Source organism: Lissotriton helveticus, chromosome 9, assembly GCF_964261635.1.
Source record: "Lissotriton helveticus chromosome 9, aLisHel1.1, whole genome shotgun sequence".
Classification (NCBI taxonomy): Eukaryota; Metazoa; Chordata; class Amphibia; order Caudata; family Salamandridae; genus Lissotriton; species Lissotriton helveticus.
The window spans coordinates 1,249,722,077-1,249,742,437 of record NC_136070.1 but is presented as its reverse complement, the minus strand read 5'-3'; the positions used below and the strand labels follow the sequence as shown (position 1 = coordinate 1,249,742,437).

Here is a 20,361-nt window from a genome sequence, read left to right as displayed (position 1 = left end):
TACATACTTTCAGAAAATGTCCACATGGTCACGCTTCAACAGGTCCTTCCACTGCTACAGCAATGCGATTTTATGTCCACACTGGACTTAAAAGACGCATACTTTCATATTCCGATTCACCCACTTCATCGCAAACACCTCAGATTTGTGATAACAGGTAAACACTATCAATTCAAGGCACTCCTGTTCAGAGTAACTACTGCTCCTAGAGCGTGGACAAAATATCTAGCAGTAGTAGTGGCACATCTCTAAAGACAACAGATTCACATCTTCTCATATCTGGACGACTGGCTCATCAAAGCCAGCACCCGCCACAAGTGTCTACACCACACTCAGACCACATTAGACCTGCTCCACGTCAGTTTGATCAGTCTAATGGTCAATTAACAGATCTAGTGTTGGTAGACAGCCACACCCATCACTTTCTTCAGTGGTTGAACACACCAAACTTATCAAAATACGGCCCTTCATCTACCCAGTTCCACAGATTGCGCTAACAGCAGATGCATCCCTCACAGGTTGGGATGCCCATCTTCTGAACTTTATAATTCAAGGTCTATGGGACAACAAGTACAAAGCTCTCCACATCTACTCTCCAGAGCTTCTAGCTGTATAGCTGGCACTGAAAACTTTTCAGTTTCACCTCTTAGGGAAAGTTGTCCTAGCCCGCACAGACAATATGACAGCGGTGTACTATGTACAAAAAACTGGAGGGGGCATATTCTCTACAACTGTCACGCCTCTCTCAGACCATTTGGCATTGGGCAATTCATCAGCGTTCATCTTCTGGCAGAGCACTTCCCAGGAGTGGACAACCAGATTGCCGACGTCCTAAGCAGAAGGCGGCAACAAATACACATCGGAACTTCATCCCTAGGTTCTCCTTTCATACTTTCAGCAATGGGGATTCCCACAAATAGATCTGTTCACCATAGTGGACAACTCAAAACGCCCAAACTTCGTCTCCAGGTTCTCACACCCTCTAGCCAAAGGCAGTGCCCTGTTGGTGAATTGGTCAGGGATATTTGCCTATGCTTTTCCGCCTCTCCCTCTCCTTCCATTTCTAGTTCTGAAGCTCAGGCAGTCATCTCTCACACTGATTCTAGTAGGTCCCACTTGGGCCCGTCAACCGTGGTTCAGGACACTTTTAGAACTGTCAGTAGTTCCACATCAAAAGCTGCATCTCAATTCCAGTCTTCTCACGCAGAACTATGGAGAAGTCAGACACCCAAATCCCAAGGAGCTCAATCTAGTGATTTGGCTTGAAGTCATTGAGTTTGGCTATCTCAACTTGCTTTTTTAAGAATGGTCATACATTCTGGTGGCAAGAAAGCCGACTACCAGAGCATGCTATGCAGCAAAATGGAAAAGATGTGTTATATATTGTACTAATTACAATATTGATCCACTAGATGCATCTACTCATTTGTTACCTTCTGCATTTACAGCCCGCTGGTCTAGCCTACGCTTCCATTCATTTGCATCTTGCAGCAGTAGCCGCATATTTGCAAAACAGACAACATCTATCTTTGTTGACGGTTCCAGTAATTAAAGCCTTTATGGAGGGCCTAACGAAAATAATACCACCCAGGATACCTCAAGCACCAGTCTGGAATCTGAACATTGTGCTTACACGACTCATGGGTTCACCTTTTGAGCCATTACACAACTGTCCACTACAGTTTCTTTCATGGAAAGTGGCTTTCCTCACTGCAATCACTTCTTTGAGGAGAGTTGGTGAGCTACAGGCTTTAACCCTAGAAGACCCCTTCTTTCAACTTCATAAAGACAGAGTAGTTCTTCGCACCAACCCAAAATTCCTTCCCAAAGGGGTTTCTGCTTTTCATATCAACGAATCAGTTAAAGTGTTCTTTCCTCAACCTGAATCAGTGGCAGAAAGAGCTCCAAACTCTTGTTGTCCGAAGGGCACAATTGTACTACATTGAAAGAACAAAGGATTTTCACAAAACAAAACAATTGTTTGTTGCATTTGCTACACCTCGCAAAGGCAATCCGATTTTTAAATCTGGTATTGCAAGATGGATTGTTAAATGCATTCAAACCTGCTACACTAAAGCTAAACAACCTTTATCTGTACCTCCTAGAGCGCATTCCACTCGTAAAATAGGAGTGTCTATGGCCTTTTAAAGTAATATCCCTATAGTTGACATTAGTAAGTCAGCAACATGGTCCACACCGCACACTTTTACCAAACACTCCTGTGTGGATGTGTTAGCACGTCAACAAACCAATGTAGGACAAGCAGTGCTAAAGACACTGGGGCCGATTCACAGAACTAACTTAAGACAAAATCCTAAACTTACTACTTTTGGTATTCACAGAAGTTAGGATTTTGTCATAAGTTTGTCTTAAGACAGACTTAAGACAACATCCTAACTTAAGTCTGTCTTAAGTCTGTCTTAAGTTTGTCTTAAGACAAACTTAAGACAAAATCCTAACTTCTGTGAATACCAAAAGTAGTAAGTTTAGGATTTTGTCTTAAGTTAGTTCTGTGAATCGGGCCCACTTTTTCTAACCGATCCACCGCCTTCGGAGAATACTGCTATATAGTCTATGCAAAGCATGTGCATCTGCACCACACATGCCTCGAATGGATTATGCTACTTACCCAGTAAGCATCTGTTCTTGGCAAGTGGAGCTGTAGATTCACAAGCACCCTCCCACCTCCCCGGGTACCTGTAGCTGTTGTAGTTTTCATTATTTTCATTACATACGCATGGACATCTCTGTAATACATTTACATACTCCATTCTCACCCTCTTGCGGGGCAAAAATCTAACAATGAAGTTGATGCCCATGCACACTATCACTGAAAGGAGATGACTAGGAAAGACTTCTTCGAAGAAAAACAACTTGCAAACATCCAGGCCAACACTAGATGACAGGAGTATGCAAAGAATGTGAATCTACAGCTCTACATGTCAAGAACAGATGCTTACTGGGTAAGGAGCAGAATCCTTACACGTCTTGTTGACATATTACCTTGAATATGCTTGAATTATTATTGTAGAAATATGTATTACGTAAACTTGATGGGGAACAACTTTACAGCAACCTTGTTGGAATTGTAGGAATTCGATAGAGTCTCCTGTGCATCCAGAAGTTTGTTTTAAACACAGTCATAGCTTTGTCACAAGTAATGATGTTTTTCTTCCTTTTTTCAAAGGTTTGGCGGTGGGATTGGATCCAGAAGGCTATGGCAACCCAGATTTCTGCTGGATTTCTGTCCATGATAAGCTGCTTTGGAGCTTTGCTGGTCCCATTGCTCTGGTTATTGTGGTAAATGCAGTATTTTCATTGAGCAACAATGTTCCTTTGCTCTCACCCTTGGAGAGCTCACTCCCTTTTCTGCTTTTGTTGTTTTCAGTTTTTGTCCTCTTTTAAGTTTTCTCTTTCTAACTTCGATTTTGAGTTTTGTATTACAATCAGTTAACTATGTACTGTGAAAATAGACCTATAAGAAATACTGACATTTCTGACAAGGTAACATTTGACTGATTTAATGGAGCTTTGATACACTGCAAGATAGATACATGACCTAGTAAAGGATGTTTGAACATTAAGAACATCCTTAGCATTGTATTGCAGTTATGCATTAAAGAGATTGGTGTTAAAGCCACATTTCATACAACAACCATGTGGGCTCTGCCTGCTAATTACTGTTTAAATTATATAATTTAGTTGTTTAAATGTTTGGTTAAGTAATCTTCGTCTACTCCCCACTTTTAACAAATGACAGGAAATGTCAGGTTACCTATATATACCTATGTCAGAATATGGAACTAATAGTGAATTGTTTGCTTTCTCCCTACTCCATTAGATAAACGGAGTGATGTTCCTCATGGTGGCAAAACTGCTGTGCTCCCCAGGCCAAAAAGAAACAAAGAAAAAATCTGTTCTGTAAGTGTAGGTCTTTACTTGAAATCTTCTGCGTTTTACAGGTTTTTGTTACTGCTTTCCTGGAAGCACCCACAATCATATTTCATCATTTTCACTTACTATTGTTCGACCTACTAAAACAATACCGGGACTGGTCATTTCAAATGTTGCTGTGAAAAAGCAACAGAGATCTGGGAAACCTGCACATTATGGGCCACGTCATGTATTTTGGGAAGATAATGATGCATCATATTAACACCCAAGTGTTCCTCTCTGAGTGTTAACCAATGATGATGTAGAGGTCTAATGACAGCCACGTCTCGCCACACTTTGTGAGACCTGACTCCTCTTGCTCTTGTGCTAACAGCAGATCAGCAGCAGCATCTTGTCCCACTTCTGTTCTTCTCTGAGAGGAGCTGTTTCTGCTGGTCTTCCAGTGGCACCTCAATGGACGCTGAAGGAATTGATTGAGGAATTCCTGCTTTCAGAGTTGGGCTGTAGATTGTTCTTCTGAAGCATCTATTTATAAGACAGATAAAGTCCAACTAGAACCCCTCTATGTCTGCAAGAGCACCCCAGTGTTCCCAGAAGCCGCTCCTCCGATGGCACCTTTAGTGTGGTTTACAAATGTGAAACAGACCGTATTTGAATCCTAGTTCTTCCGCTTTCTTCATTTTTCCATTCTCAGTACTTTCATTTCTTGCTATGTCTTTGCACAGAATTACACACGTCCCTTCATTGTTATTCCTTCTCCGCCTCATTTCTGACATAATCTTATTTGAAGCTTGTTTGTTTGGGGGTCAGCTTACTTCTTGTAAGATTGATTAATGCTTCTCATGTGATGTAAACTGCTTAGCAGTGCTGTGTGTGAAGAGAGAACACCGAGTTCTCATACAAAAGTCACAGTGAGACCACTAGAAAGAAGTGCCCAGGAGATAACTACCTCGCAGATAGGTAATGGAGATAACATTGTGATACTGGTACGCCCAAGTGCCACTTAGTCCATGCCTATTGGATGGTAGCAACTAGCCAGAAAAAGCAATCCTCCCCTCAGCAAATGCCCACTAGAAGACTAGGTGGTCAGCATAGCTTTGCAGGAGGAAGACTCTGGTGGGAGAAAAAAAATGCCTCTCATCATCCCCCTCTCCTGATTGCCTTTTCAGTGGGGAAAGTATTTCAAATTATAATCGGGAGCGGAAAATAACAGCAAAAAAAGAAGGCTAGTCCACCATATTAGTGGTCTTATCTCCGTAAGTTATGACTAAGGAAAGGAATTTTAACCTTCAAAACAAGCCACTGAACTTGTCCCAATTCATCAAAAAGGAATGGAAATATATTCCTGTTATGGTACAGCTCAAGAGAAAGGACCGTGCAAAAATTGAGACCCATCTGAAGAGCACAAACAAATGGATTAGATGTGACAACTACAGAGTGTTGGTCCTGCACCAAATATATGCCCTACTTTACTAAAGTAGAAGAAATGTGTGCCCTTTGAGAGGCATATTTATCACATTCACACTGTGCAAAGCCGCAAAATACTCTTCTGTTGTCTGGTAGAAGAAGGCCACTTCCAGCATAATGTTCTTCTCTGCTGGATGGCTATCTCATACGTTTGTCCAAATGCAAGGCAATTCTAGCATTGCACCTTTGAAAAAATGCCCTCATGTTATCCTTACTTAGACGGCTGGCTGATAAATTCTCCTCCTTTCAGAAAGCATTGTCAATCTTCCACAAAACAGCCTCTTTCCTTCAAAACCTAGATTGCACACCAGTCTCTCCAAACCGATAGCTACATGGGTACAAATCATTATCTAGGGGCAACCGTAGACGCTTGAAAGGCACAAAGAGTTCCCACCAGAGGAGACACTGAATTCTGCTTAAACAGAATGTCAGAGTGTTCAAAAGACAAAGGTGGTTGTTTAGAGTTTGGCAGACAGGCTAGTCTGCCACAAACGAGATGGAAATCTCCCTTACCTGTAATCTTAGCACTCCATTGTGTGTTTGATTTCAGTGAAATTCCCATAATGAGGATACAAGATTACAAATAAGTACATTTTCCTTCCTTCCTTGTTCTTCCCAGGACTCTGCAGCATTCTATGACTAATCAGCTTAAAGAATTCTACTTCTACAAAGGTCTGTATGAAATATCTATTCCCACAGTATTTGCTCTATTCCGGTGTCGTCCGGTGTCGTCCGAGTCTCTTTCGAAGCATGATTTTGAAATACAATTTCATCACTTGACAGATTGCTTCACTGTCAAACCGAGTTATCAAAATCACGGAGCGTATAAATCGCACGGAGACAGCGTGTTATAATGAAGAGTGAACACTGTGTATAGAAAGACCCAACACCATTCGACAGGATCACAGATGGTTAACAAATCCAAACACTGTAGCAATGGGTTACCATCAAATTGACTCAATGATCAGTCCTATCATCTGGCCAAACCCAGGTGTAAATCCGGCTGGTCCCCTGATCATTGGGACATCAAGCACCACACCATTTGTTGCTGGTAAAGGATTTGGACCACCACTACAAATGAAACGTCAGTAATGGCTGATCTATGATGGTAAAGTGAAAGATAGTGCAACACAAATTATAAAGTGACATTAAAATAGGATGGAGTGTTCTCCTATAGGAAACTTTATTCGGCGGACGAACCCCACCTCCTAATTAAAAACCAAGAACAGTGCAAGAGAGACAGTCAACAAATATCTGTCTTGTAACGGGCCAACATGTTTCTGCCTACCGGGTAAAAAATCCCATGGCATTCGTCAGGGCCTTTGTTCTTTTATTAGTTGCACTTAAATAGTAGTGAAAAACAAAGCAAACACCACCTTCACCCAGTGAATAGGCTTAGAAAAAGGTTGAATACGGTACGACCTGTAGCAACCTGGAAACATTACACCTCCATGGGAAATGTGATTTCCTTCATGGTAGGGGAATAGACCTCACCTCACCTGGACCTTGCTCAGGTATTACGAGGCCCCGCACTATCCGTCGGTACCTCAAGCACTCATCTGAGTCTTGGGGGAGGTATGAACTATCTATTCCCACAGTATTTGCTCTATTCCGGTGTCGTCCGAGTCTCTTTCGAAGCATGATTTTGAAATACAATTTCATCACTTGACAGATGCCTTTAAATTTCGGCTTCTTGAAGAGTTCCTGGACTTTGCTACTGTCCAGTAGGAAGAATGTTGCTGAAAGGACATAAGTTCTTGGCTGGTGGAATGTGCAATAGGTCCCCTATAGTTGGGCTTACACTCACCCATGCAGCCTAACACTAAACCATCGCTGTTTTGACCCACTGTCTCTGGGCCTGGTCTCAATTTGAGTACTAGGCCTTCCCTCACTGTGGATGACCCTCTTTACCTGAGTCATTGCAAAGGCAGTAAGGTAAAGGTATCCAGATAAGCAATAACTGTGATATGCCACACACAGAGGTGCCCCATGGCTTTAAGGGGTCTGAGGCTGCTCTAAAGTACATACGGAATTGATCACAATGGAGGCCTTCAAGTGGTTGAATGGCTAATGCAGTTCCAGAGTTAAAACACAAAAACTAAAGTTTGAGGACACCACCCATACTGGGCGAGTCAACAGGAAGAAATTAGCAGGATCAGCCAAAAATATATGCTCAATCACCAGACCCCAACCACTTTCTTCCTCTATTCCTCCGCCCATGCCCCAGTTGCCTCTTGGTCTTCATCAATTATTACCCTAATTTCCCAAGTTTATTCCTTTTCTGAAGCTTCTGATATAGGCAACACAAAGATAAGATTCTTCCCTCACCAGATGCAGGGTTTGCCAAGTTGGCACTTGGGTTGAGTACTGGAGATGATTCACTGCATGGCGCTTTGGGAGAGGATATGTTAGTGCATTTGGTTCAGCCTAAGTCTCTGTGGACCTTTGTAGCATATCGGCCAACAGAGAATGTTAATAACATGGTCGTCAGGGGTTCATTAGATGGGGGTTGATCTCTAATGCACATCCTCCAGATGATTTAGGGCCATATGTATCATACTTCCGTTTTGCGAATTCCAAATAGTGAATTTTAAGGAATCGCTATTTGGAATTCGCAAAACGGTATGTATGTGCAAAATCGCTATATAATAGCGATTCCTTCCCATTCCTAATTTGCGATTAGCTAATTGCTAATCGCAATTTACCCATTCATTTCTATGGGCCAGGAGGCCCATAGGAATGAAGGGGCAATTTGCGATTAGCAATTTGCTAATCGCAAATTAGGAATTTTTCCAAGGGTGCAGGGGTGTCTCAAGAACACCCTGCTGCACCCCTGAAAAAGACATTTGGGGGCATATGGCGCACATACATGCCCTAAGGGCATGTATGGGCGTCATATGGCACCTTTTGTTTTTGGGAAAAAAGCTTTTTGAAAAGAATTCGCAAATTACCACCAACTAGAAGTTGGTGGTAATTTGCGAATCCTTAATGGCATTTTTTGAATATTTTTTGTTTGATACATTGCATTTAAGGAGTCGCAAAATTTGCGATTCCTTAACTGCAATCGCAAAATAAGGAATAGCAAATTTTGCTATTCCTTATTTTGCATCAAACATGTTTGATACATACCATTTGTCTAATTAGCATTAGCAAAGGCCGAAATTCGAAGAATTTCGGCCTTTGCGAATGCTAATTAGCTTGATACATATGGCCCCTAGAGTCCACTTCCACCTCCGGGATTAGATCAATAAATATGAAGATCTCCTTTGTTTTAGGGTTCAGTTCAATTGTCCATGAGAGGACCTCTGCTATGAGGTCTAGTCAGGGTACTGTGACCGGTCTTGCCACGGCACCACACTGCCAGTACCATTTCCAGAGGGCCATGGAGCAGGCAAGGGTTATTAGGCCCAACTGTGTGGACTGCAGACTTTTATGCCTTTTAACTTACTGTGGACCCAGAGTAACTGAGCCAAACGCTACCCCTTTAGCACTAGACTCTCATTGGTTGTGCAGATTGAGCAGTCCAAGGTTTTTTAGGGGCAAGGCATGCGTGGGCTTATAACTGAAAATACCCACAGTCACCCCAGTAATATCATTGTCCACTCCAATGCTTTCTTTTGGTAAGAAAAGCAGTATTTATTCTGCACAGCACAATAAATAGGTCACACAGAATGGCACAGACTAGCGCCAAGGACCATGTTTAAAGCCCCCCCCCCCACCCCTCCTACAGTCATCTCCGCCTCAACGCAAACCAACATGTCTCTGGAGAATATTTGGAGGTGACCTCACAGGTGCTGCCTGCACTTGCGGTTCGCATCATAGTTTGGCTTTGGCCTTGAAAGTTTCTGCTCTTTTGATGCTAACCCGCCGAGGTCATGCAAGTCTCCCAAAAGGCATGAGTCCCTTCTTCCGGTCTAACTCACCCATAGCCTTCAGAAGAGTTCGGGAGCTGGGGCACGTCTTACCCCACTCCGGCACTGAGCAGCTTAAACCACGTTCTCTCGAGCTGGGCAGGCGGTAATAACTTCACGGTGCAGTGGCTTCTTCGCGGTTTCTGCCGGTAAGTTGGTGGAGCAGTGGCAATGCTGTAGGTTGGCTTCTCACCTTGCTTCCGAGTCCCTCCTCTAGTTACAGGGACTCCTCTGACATGGTCGACAGCCCCAATGGTCCTAGTGGCCCCCGCCTGGCATATGAGGATCACAGGCGACAGCCCAAACAAGGTCAGATGCTCTGGGCAACTCGCATACAGGGGAGACAGCACCGATAGTCTGCTGTAGTGGGTGATGGGTCAAGCAGGTTCAGCAGCAACAGACAACAGCCCCAAGTGTCGTACTGGCCCTCATATCACAATGATATCAACGGTGTTTGCTGCAGTGAGAGACAGTCTGCAACTTTACAGTAGCCTAGGCTCCACTCTGCTCACTGGAATCCACTCCCACGGATCCCCCTCGGCTCTCTCCATCTCTGTCCTGGGTGCAGCAGCTCGAAGTCTTGGTGGCCTTGTTCCTCTTGATGAACAGTGCTGGGGAGCAAGATGTTGGACTCAGTCTCCCACCTTTACAGTCCAGATCCAGACACATGTGTGATTTAGTGTCTGACTCTGGAATTCGGATTGTGGCTGTCAGCTCCTTTGAAGTGCTCTCTCCTCTGCCCTTTTCTCTGTCATAGGGACAGTTTGCCACAGCAGGAGTGGGCCCAATCTGACTGATCCACAACACATGGGAATCAAAGGTGACTATCAGCTTCCACTGAAAAAGGTTCAAAGGCCTAATCCTTTCTCTCTATCAAGATTCACTGGTGCACGGTGCCAACCTTATCAGTCTCATCATCTTCCTGACAATGAGCCAGGCCCCAGTAACACGTAAATCTTCCTCGAATCGAAGGGATATTTGTTGTGCACAGAGGATGCTCTGCACTCCTTCCTCCAGTATGTGTGTTCCCATCCAGCTCTCAGGAATGTCAGCAATCCACATCTCCTCTTTGAGGTGTTGCAGTCCTCATGATTTCCAGGTCCTGGGCTTCCAAAATGAAATGCACAAGCCTTCGTATTATGGACCATCCATATCAAGTATTATGCTCTGTTACTAACCACAATCCATGCAGCCAGGGGTGAGGTAATTACAAAGCTGCAACACGTCACAGGAATTGCCCTGTAGTCTTTAATCCAGTGATAAAGATCTTTTCTGATAGAGTCTTCTAACTGCAGATTCCTCACCTTTTGCAGACTGGATATGGAAACTTTCCAGCACGTCAAGAGGTGTGCGGCTAAGCGTCAGAAGCCTGTAGCCGGATCCTTCTCTGATGCCGACTGCTTCACTTGACCTTCCACCTTTGAGAATGGGAAAACCAGTTCCAACCCTGGTGCAATATCCAACGCCATCCGCTGCACCGAAACTGATGCCACCCACCCAAGCCTCATCTCCGATGCCAGACCTAGATCCAGTAGCCTTATTGGATTCAAAAGCGCAACCCCTTACACCTGCTGTACACCATTATGCCCATTTTGACCCAGATACCCATCGTTACTGCAAGCAGGATAAAGATAAGGATTTTTTGGAAGGCCACGATATTGAGGACCTGCAGTATGCCAGTGGGTTGGACACATCCCCTGACATTAGATTATCCTCACCAAACACCATGGTTTTCAAAGACTTCATCCTTTGTCATAGTGATCTGGAGGGCTGCGGAAGTCTTAGACCTTACCATACTGAAGCAGGAGGTCAAATCCAATGCGCTAACAGAGGTCCTTAACTCTACAATTACTACTCAAGAACCCATAGTAACTTTTAATGAGGCGTTGGGTGACGTCCTGATGGGCACTTGAGCAAAACCAGGATCTTACCCCCAGGTAAACAGGCAAGTAACTAGACGACATAGGCCTGCTCCCGAATATCTATTGGAACATACCACCTCGGAGATCTTGGTGGTATAGGCATCCTCCAGCCGCCTAAATCCCAATTCTTTCCCCACCACCTCTCATGAATTTCAGGAATCTAAGAGGATGGACAACTTTGCAAAACAAGTTTTTTCCAGTGCTGGCCTTGCCTACGTTCAATAAATACTTTGTGATTCCTGGCACGGTAGTCGCACACGTTGTGGGACAGGGTGGTGGACATCTTGCCAGCTGACCTGGAGGAAATTAGGCAATGCCTACAATGTCTCATCCTTGACGGTCAAGATGCGGTGAAATACTCTTTCTGTTCCGGCCTGGACACGACTAATTGTCTTGGTAGGACAGCCAGAACCTACATAGTGTTTATGCACCACGCCTGGATTCGCTCCACTGACTTTTCATCGAATATGTAGCAGTCCTTTAAGGACATTCCCATTGATGGTTCAAAACTTTTCAGAGCAAAGGCTGACTTGGTCCTCAAGTGGTTTAAAGAGAGAAAGACCACAGCTTGTACTCCAAGCCTAGCTCAGCCAGCTTGGCAGTCTACCAGCAGCACTTTTGAGGCTTCGGAAGGGGAGATCAGCAGAGGCAGGGTCAGTACGTGCCTCAGTAGCAAAATGCAATCCTAACTTTTTTGGGGGTGATGCCAGGGAGCCAGCCTCAAACGATCAGGCCCCAGGGACAACCTATAACTCAAACCACACCCCAATCACCTGCATCCACCTCAAAACTGCTTTAATTTATCCTTGGTGGCACACGTCACCCGGTAGAAAATCGTGTCCCCTTTCACCTTCCCCGATGGTAGAGTATCACATCAGACTAATGGGTCTCCATATTGTGAAACATAAATACTCCCTAACCTTTCTATCTTACTCACCTGACATGCCATGTACACCGTAGCACCTCCGGGAGGACCACTTCCATACTCCGCAGATAGGCTCAGGCTCTCTTGGCCCTGGATCAATAGCGAGGGTTCTGGCATCAGAGACTGGTTGCTTCTCCTGTTGATTTCTGGTGCCAAAAAAGGATAACAGTCTTTGCCCTATCCTAGGCCTTTACCCTCTGAACTTCTTTCTCTTGAAGGACAGCTTCAGAAGGCTCACCCTGTCCCAATTCCTGTCTGCCCTGGATCCAGTAGACTGGATGGTAGAGCTGGACTTGCAGGATGCGTATTTTAACATTCCTATTTTTCAGTCTCACAGGCATTGCCTGAGGTTACAAATAGACCGGGAGCAGGTCCAGTTCTCTCTGGTCCCTCTTGACCATACCAGTGCACCTCGGGTGCTCACAAAGGTGATGGTGGTATTCGCAGCTCATCTGTGGGGGTTGGGAATACCAGTCTTCCATACCTCAACAACAGGTTACTGGCGACAATTCACCTCTTACTGCCGGATGACAGAGGATCACTTCACAATGAAGTCATGGCTCATATGGTCAAGGGAGCCATTGATAGGGTTCTGGTGCCAGAAATAGGCTGTGGTTGCTATTTCCGCTACTTTCTGGTCCCCAAAAAGGACAAGAGTCTTCGTCCTATCCTAAATCCCCAAAATCTCAACTACTTCCTCAAAAGTAAAAGTTAAACATGCTCACATTGGCGCAGGTCTTGTCTGCTCTGAATGCAGGGGACTGGATGGTAGCGTTGGACTTGTACATCCCTGTCCTGTCGGCCCATTGGCGCTACCTGCGGTTTACGGTAGCCCACAGGAATTTTCAGTTCACTGTGCTGCCTTTTGACCTTATCAGCGCCCCGTTGGTGTTCACCAAAGTGATAGCGCGGTCGCAGCACATCTGTGCAGGTCAGGGTGCCATTCTTCCCGTATCTTGACAACTGAAGGCAGGCTCACCCAAGGCTGTTGTCTCACACCTACGAACTATGGCGAACGTCTTGCATTTGCTGGGGTTCACTATCAACATGCCGAAGTCACACCTGACTCCCCCTCAGACGCTCCCTTTCATCTGATTAGTTATGTTCACAGAACAGTTTCAGGATTATCCTCCCAAGCTGCGAGTCCAGGATATTCAGGCTATGATACCGATGTCAGCCTCTATCCTGGGTTTCGGTGTGACTGACTCCGAGGATGCCGACCCTCATGGCCTCCTGCATCCTGCTGGTGACACATGCCAGATGGCATATGTGGGCTCTGCAGTGGAACCTGAAGTTCCAGTGGGCTCAACATCGGCGCAATCTCTCCGACATGGTCCAAATCTCAGAGGGAACTGCAAAGGACCTGTAATGGTGGCTGACAAACTGCGATTGGGTAAGAGGGCCCTCTCCCTTTCCAAACCAGATCTCATAGTAGTGACGGATACGTCATCCTGGGATGGGGTGGCCACCTGGGAGAGGTGGGAGGTGGAGATCAGAGGACTCTGGTCTCCGGCGGAATCTGGACTTCACATCAGCATACTGGAGCTCCATGTGTTTTCTGCCTCGCATTGAAAACCTTTCTACCCTCCTTCATGGGAAGGCTAGTGCTGATGTCAATCAATCAAAATAGCTTTATTTCGATAATACATATCTTAAAAGCTGCCAATTTCATGTAAAATTATATGAATAAAAATGCAATTTATCTTAAGGCAAAATGCCATGATCAATAGTCTTAAAAATTCGTTACTGATAAATGGGTAAAAAGATTTTTTATAAAACAAGAAAAGAAAGCAAAACAAGTATAATAGCTATTTAGTTATAAAAACAATACAAATTTTAAAATCAGCAAACACAACACAACAGTTGGTTTAAGAATTGTTATTCAAATTTCTTGATCTAATGATCCACGCCCATCTAAAGAATTTAGCCAATCCGCAAACGTAATGTTCCTGGGCATCGGTTATCAAAATGCGCAAAGCAGCACGATGGCTGCGAGTGCCCAGTTGGTTGCAGATTGGTTTTAACCCTCGTTCTCTCAGTGCTTTGTAAGCTGGGCATGCGAACATAATATGTGGAACTGTCTCAAGGACAACCTCACAGCTTGGGAAAGAAGGAGGTGTCTGGTGAGGGGGCCTCCATTTCGCCATTTGTTCTCGTGTGGGCAATGAACCTACCCTGAACTGAAAATAAAGCGCCCTATCATATGGCTTTTGTATGATATCTAGATAGGGTTCTAGATGGATGGAATGCTTGTGCTGCATGAACTCCTCTGTCATTCTACCTATTTTAGAATTATGTAAATCATTCCTGCTAACCCACAACCGGTACGCCTTCTTGAGTTCGGCCTTGGGCGGGGAGGTTCTATTTTCCCATGCCTCTCTATAATCAAGGTCGAATAAAAGTTTTTGGACATCTTTTAACCAACCAATCCTATGCCACCCTTGCCGATCCATTATTTCGCTTAGACCTGCTGCGTATTTTGATAGTTCTGGCGTCCGCTATAGGCGGGCCCATAGCAAAAGGGGACGAAGTCTGGCAATATCCCTAAATGGGTGGCGGCCTAGGTAATGCAATAGGGGCTTAGTAGGAGTGCTTTGAGGGAGCATCATCATGTCTTTCAGGAATTTATTTTCTGATCTGGTGATTTCCTTTACATTAGTGAAGCCCCACAGCTCAGCATCATAAAGGGCCGAGCTGACTGCTCTGGCTGCATATATCGTGAGGGCGGGGGCAATTGGTCTGCTCGATGAAGAGCGATGTTCTTTCAATATTGCTCCATGACCCTCTTGTGGTTCAGCAGCATTTTTTGAATGTGGGACCTCCAAAGCATTGAGTCAGCAATACGGATGCCTAAATAGTCGAATGTAGTAACCCTCTCTAGTAAGACCCCGTTCAATGAGGGAAAATCCCTGAATGACCTTGGGGGATTCAGTGTTAAAAATTTAGTTTTCAAGGTATTAATAACCAGCCCTCTTGAAGTACAAAATAGTTGGAATCTGTCTAGTAGGGTCTGTAGGCCCTTCGGGTCTTTGAGATAAGGAGGGTATCGTCAGCGAACAGGAGTGTAGGAATCCTGTCACCCGCCAGGGCAGGAGCATCAGATGGTATTCTTTGCAGGAACTCAACCACCCCGTTCACATACAAGGAGAACAGGGTGGGAGCCAATACACAACCCTGGCGGACGCCCCTGTTCACTGGAATTCGGGGGGGGTTTCTGTCCCTCGTGGAGGCAAATTAGTATGTCAGGAATATTCTTAGGGACCCCCTGCTCTGCCAGAACCCTCCACAGGGGCTCACGAGGGACCAGGTCAAAGGCAGTCATTAGATCAATAAATGCGAAATAAAGACTGCCTTTGCCTAGCTGGACCACCTTCCAGTAGAGAAGGAGTAACCTGAACGCCTGGTCGATCATCCCAGTACCTGCCCTAAATCCGGCCTGATAATTGGAAAGGGCTTTATGCTCATCAGCCCATGTCAGGATCCTCTCTACCACCACCCGACCAAATACCTTTTGGATAGAATCTATCAGACTAATTGGTCTGTAGTTGGCTGGGTCTTCCCTGGCTCCCTTTTTAAAAATGGGTACGACTTCGGCCCCCTTCCAAGAATCGGGGATGGGACAGCCATTATTAATGGCATTAATTAAGGATGTAATAAATTTTGTCCATGTACAGGGAGACCGTCGGGGACGAAACTATTCGTTGGATAGCAGTTTCCACCTCCGATTCCAAAAAGGGATCCCTACTAGAGGGACCAGAGCCCGTATTAAGATCAATGGATAAGCCTTCACAAGAATTTTCCTCCATGTTGGAATACAGTTTCGTGAAATGGTCGTACCAGGTTTTACATAGGATGTTATTAGTAATTAAGTCAGAATCAGGTCGAGTTTTCCTCCTAACCACGTTCCAAAAGTGGTTAGTGTCCCTTTCCATGCTAGCTATCTTTAGGGCTTGCCAGTGTTGTTCCTCCCACTCTTTCTTGGCTTTGGACACTACCAACTTGTATTCCCTTCTTGCTATTTGGTTCCTAAAAGATGACTTGCTTTTAACAGCCATAATGAAGGCAGACTTTTTTTGTCTGCAGGTTTTCTTATTCCATGTGTCATTACACTTCCTACTCAGAGTGGAATGCCCATAGACAGAAGTCGTAGAGAAGAAAGATCCCCGCGCGCTAATAGTCTTTTCATAAATTAGGGGTACTTTCAGAATGCCATCCGATTCGTCAAGCGCCACTTGCATCTCAGTTGATGCCTCTACCAGAGACTGTCTTATGCCATGCAATCTTATTTCATCTAAGTCGACTCTGTGCCATTTGAGAAATCTTCACAATTCGAGGGGATTACTTCCCTGGTAGACATGGGATCACCTGCGTCCGTGTTTCCAATATTAGGAAGCCACGGAATCTTTAGGGTTAAGCAGAGTGAGTTATGATCACTATCAACAGTAGGTGTTATCACCATGTCAATTAAATATCTCCAGAGGTCACAACCTAACAAGATATAATCGATACGTGAGGAACAACCAACCCGATTGTAAGTGTGCGCCCCTGCTAAATCTGAAGGAGACCTGCCATTAGTCGCTCTCAACCCATACTATAGAGATAGGGAGTTCAACCGAATAGCTAATTGCCTCCACCTTTTAACCGGTGGTATGCTAAGTGGGGGGATTCCCCACTTCGCATCGTCATCTGCAATACCCAACATATCTTCGGCGGCAAGAGGCTCAAAAGTACAATTAAAATCTCCTGCTACTAGGAAATAAGAGTCCGAAGGACAGCTAGAAAGTTCGGCTTCCAGGCATGAAACTATAGGCGATGGAACTCCTCCTTTGGTTCCTCTAACATAAATATTGAAAATCTCTAAGGTTCTTCCCCCTTTATTTCCCCTAAGAGTGAGCCTTAGGAGATCAGGAGAAGTACATCGATGCTGTATGATCGTACAATCCAAAGAAATGCTAACCCAAATTAGCAGTCCTCCAGAAGGGCGCCCCTTTCCTGAGGATGTTGCTGGGGTACAGAAGGAGATATAGCCCACTTTATGAAGAGGCACCGTGCTCCATGTGTCTTGGAAAATGCAAATGTTATGACCCTCGACAAAATTATTCCAATCAGGCAATAAGAGCTTTTTTGGAAAGGCCCGCTATATTCCAGGAGAGGATCTTAAGATTTGAAACATGGTCCCTAGTGTGCTCCGGTTCGCATGTTGACTCATCCTGGAAGTGATGAGATGCAACTATATGTCTTGTGGCTATTAGTGGGCTTGGGCTTATGTCTACAGTCCTAATAACATATGCACTTCCAAATGTGCTGGATGAACCTGGTAAGGGTGTCGTTTCATGATCATGTACACTAGGTGGAACAGCAAGAACAATGCTCGCAAGAGCATGTCCAGGGTTTTGGGGGTATTCGAACGAATCTGGTACATTTTTTTCCAGTCAATCGGTGTCATCTAATTGAGACCCCCTAGATGGTCTTCGCTCAAAGGTGTCATCCCTGGCTCTTGCGGCATCGGCTGTTGTAAAATGCCTGATCTGTTCACCCGAAGAGCCAGGTGGACAGGTCCTGTAATCTAATGTTAGTAGACCTTCGGCCAAATGGGGAGTGGTTAATGTGAGCTCGATTGTGTCTAGTGGTTGGTCATAAGAAGAGCACCTCCTAGCCTTGACGATGTCTTCCCTTATTAGTGAGCGGCACCCTCTAACATGCCGAATCCAGTGTATGGCCTTATTTATTAGTGAGTCCCCTTGTTCATGGCCCACATGCTTGGGAACATTTGCCATAAAACTGTATGCTTTCCGGCAGAGGAAGGACGCTCAAAAGCATGTGAACGGGGGGCTATAACAGTGCGCGGGAACAACTTAACTGCAGAGGTGTTAAAGTCACTGCGATTAATCTTGTCAGGGGCGCTAGTTGATAAGTGGCTTGGGATTTGTCTCGAGCAATGGGCCTGCGAGGATGTCTTGGCGGGCACAGACGGTGGAAATAGTGGGAGAGTGGGTATAGGTTGATTTATTATAGAGCCTATTCTCCCTGCGTTCTTGGTGGTTTTTGGCAAAGGTTTGGAGAGTTGGTAAGTATCTGCTGGGTTATATGACATATGGTGCGGAATTAACCTTTTAACAGAAGCTACTAGCTCGTGGACCAAAGATTTTAAATCGCTTATTTTGGCTCTAAAGGGATTTACAATAGACACTTGCTTCAAACTGCCGGTACTATGGGCTACTTCGCCCTCCGGCTGTGGTTCTATTAGATCGTCTAACGACGCCTGGGTGCTTAGATCGTCGGGACAGTCTAAATCGCCAGCCAGGGCGGAGAAGCTATTGGAGCAAACTATAACGTTGGCTCCAAGTGCCTCGGCCCAGAGTGTTATGGTGAAGAGGGGTGCTGAAAAATGGCAGCTTCTGGATTAAGCTGCCCTATTGGTGCCTCTTCGTTGTTAATGGGTAGATTCGAACAAGACGATTTTTGGAACATCTGTGGTATGCGTAACAACTGGGAGCGTTTACCAGTTTCGGCAATCGGAAGATTATTGGAGCCTATATTCAGGGGGGAATCTGCCGCTAATATATTTCGCATTTTCTGAGCCTTATCACACCTTACAGACCAAAGCGGACACTTAGATCCACTGGTGTTGGCTTGGTAGCTGTCCCCAAAATTAAGAAGGCGCGAATGGGGGGCAGATCATTTAGACACCTTGCAGCCAAGAGTAGGAACATGCTCCCGGTGGAGCTGCGTCTGGAACCTTCAGAGGCTAAGTTCCGAAGAGCTCTTAAAACCCATTTGTTCCGCTCAACACTAGCGTAGTGGCTTTAGTTAGGCCTCCTCACTGTCTCTCACAATAGCGCGGGGACACGCCGGTGCGCTTTAGAAATGTCCTTAATAATATTAATAATTCATCGGCAAGTAACTCAATCCGATTCATTACAGGAATATTAGTCAGTTTCTTGTTTTTTCTCCGGGCCTTCTTCACTTTCCTAGCACCCTGAGCTGTATTCGATCCTGTCATCCCCCCGCCCCTTCCATAACTTTCCTTTTGCCCATTAGACAGTGTTACACAATCAACAGTCCACTTGTTGGCTCTTTAGCCTAGGGCAAATTAAGTACCTTAATTGGTGGTATAGGTTTGTTGCAGTTCGTTATGTGAGGTAAATGGCGGTTGATGTAAAGAGCGTGGCCCTGCCCTGCCTCTTCCTGGCAATGACGGGCAAGGACGGGCCCGCCCTTGGCCCGCGCTTCACCGGCGCACGTCCCGCGCTGCGTGGCACCGGCTGTGCTTATCAGCAGCCCTGGCGCAGCCTGATGACAGCAATGGCAGGCGCTTGGGCTGGGGCTGGGGCTGATGGGAGATGTAGTTTGCCCCAGTAAAGTGCTCCGCCGGCCGTTCCCCTCACGGTGCTTGGGGTCCTCGAATGCCGTTTCCCTCGCAGCGAGTTAGCAGGTGAGTGAGTCTTGTCCCTTACTGGGACCAGCGAGTAGGTGCAGGAATCAGTAGCAGTGCGTCCCGTGCTGCGGGGCACCGGCTGCGCTTATCAGCAGCCCTGGCGCAGCCTGATGACAGAAATGGCGGGCGCCTGGGCTGGAGCTGGGGCTGATGGGAGATGTAGTTTGCCCCAGTAAAGTGCTTCGCCGGCCGTTCCCCTCACGGTGCTTGGGGTCCTCGAATGCCGTTTCCCTCGCGGCGAGTTAGCAGGTCAGTGAGTCTTGTCCCTTACTGGGACCAGCGAGTAGGTGCAGGAATCAGTAGCAGTGCGTCCCGGGCTGCGGGGCACCGGTTGCGCTTATCAGCAGCCCTGGCGCAGCCTGATGACAGCAATGGCAGGCGCCTGGGCTGGGGCTGGGGCTGATGGGAGATGTAGTTTTCCCCAGTAAAGTGCTTCGCCTGCCGTTCCCCTCACTGTGCTTGTGGTCCTCGAATACCGTTTCCCTCGCGGCGAGTTAGCAGGTGAGTGAGTTTTGTCCCTTACTGGGACCAGAGAGTAGGTGCAGGAATCATTAGCAGTGCTGATGTTTATGGACAAGACTACTGCCATGTAGGTACTGCAACAAACAGGGCATTGTGGGGTCGTGGATCCTTTGTCAAGTGGCCTTGCGTCTCTGTACATGACTGGAACAGCAGGGCATATCCTTGATGCTTCAACACCTGTCAGGTTCCCTGAATGACAGGGTAAACTAACTCAGCCATCGATGCCAAGTGGATCCCGAATGGCATCCCCAACCGGAGGTAGCTCAAGGTCTCTTTCAGCAG

At 45.8% G+C, this 20,361-nt stretch overlaps 1 protein-coding gene across 1 annotated transcript in view; it reads left to right on the top strand.

Moving 5' to 3' along the window:
• Positions 1 to 20,361, top strand: part of CELSR3 (cadherin EGF LAG seven-pass G-type receptor 3) — a 786,585-nt gene that overhangs the window by 707,572 nt on the left and 58,652 nt on the right. The window contains exons 26-27 of the mRNA XM_078661784.1: positions 3,188 to 3,300; positions 3,842 to 3,921. Coding sequence (XP_078517910.1) covers positions 3,188 to 3,300; positions 3,842 to 3,921 — 193 coding nt within the window. The remainder of the gene's footprint in view (positions 1 to 3,187; positions 3,301 to 3,841; positions 3,922 to 20,361) is intronic.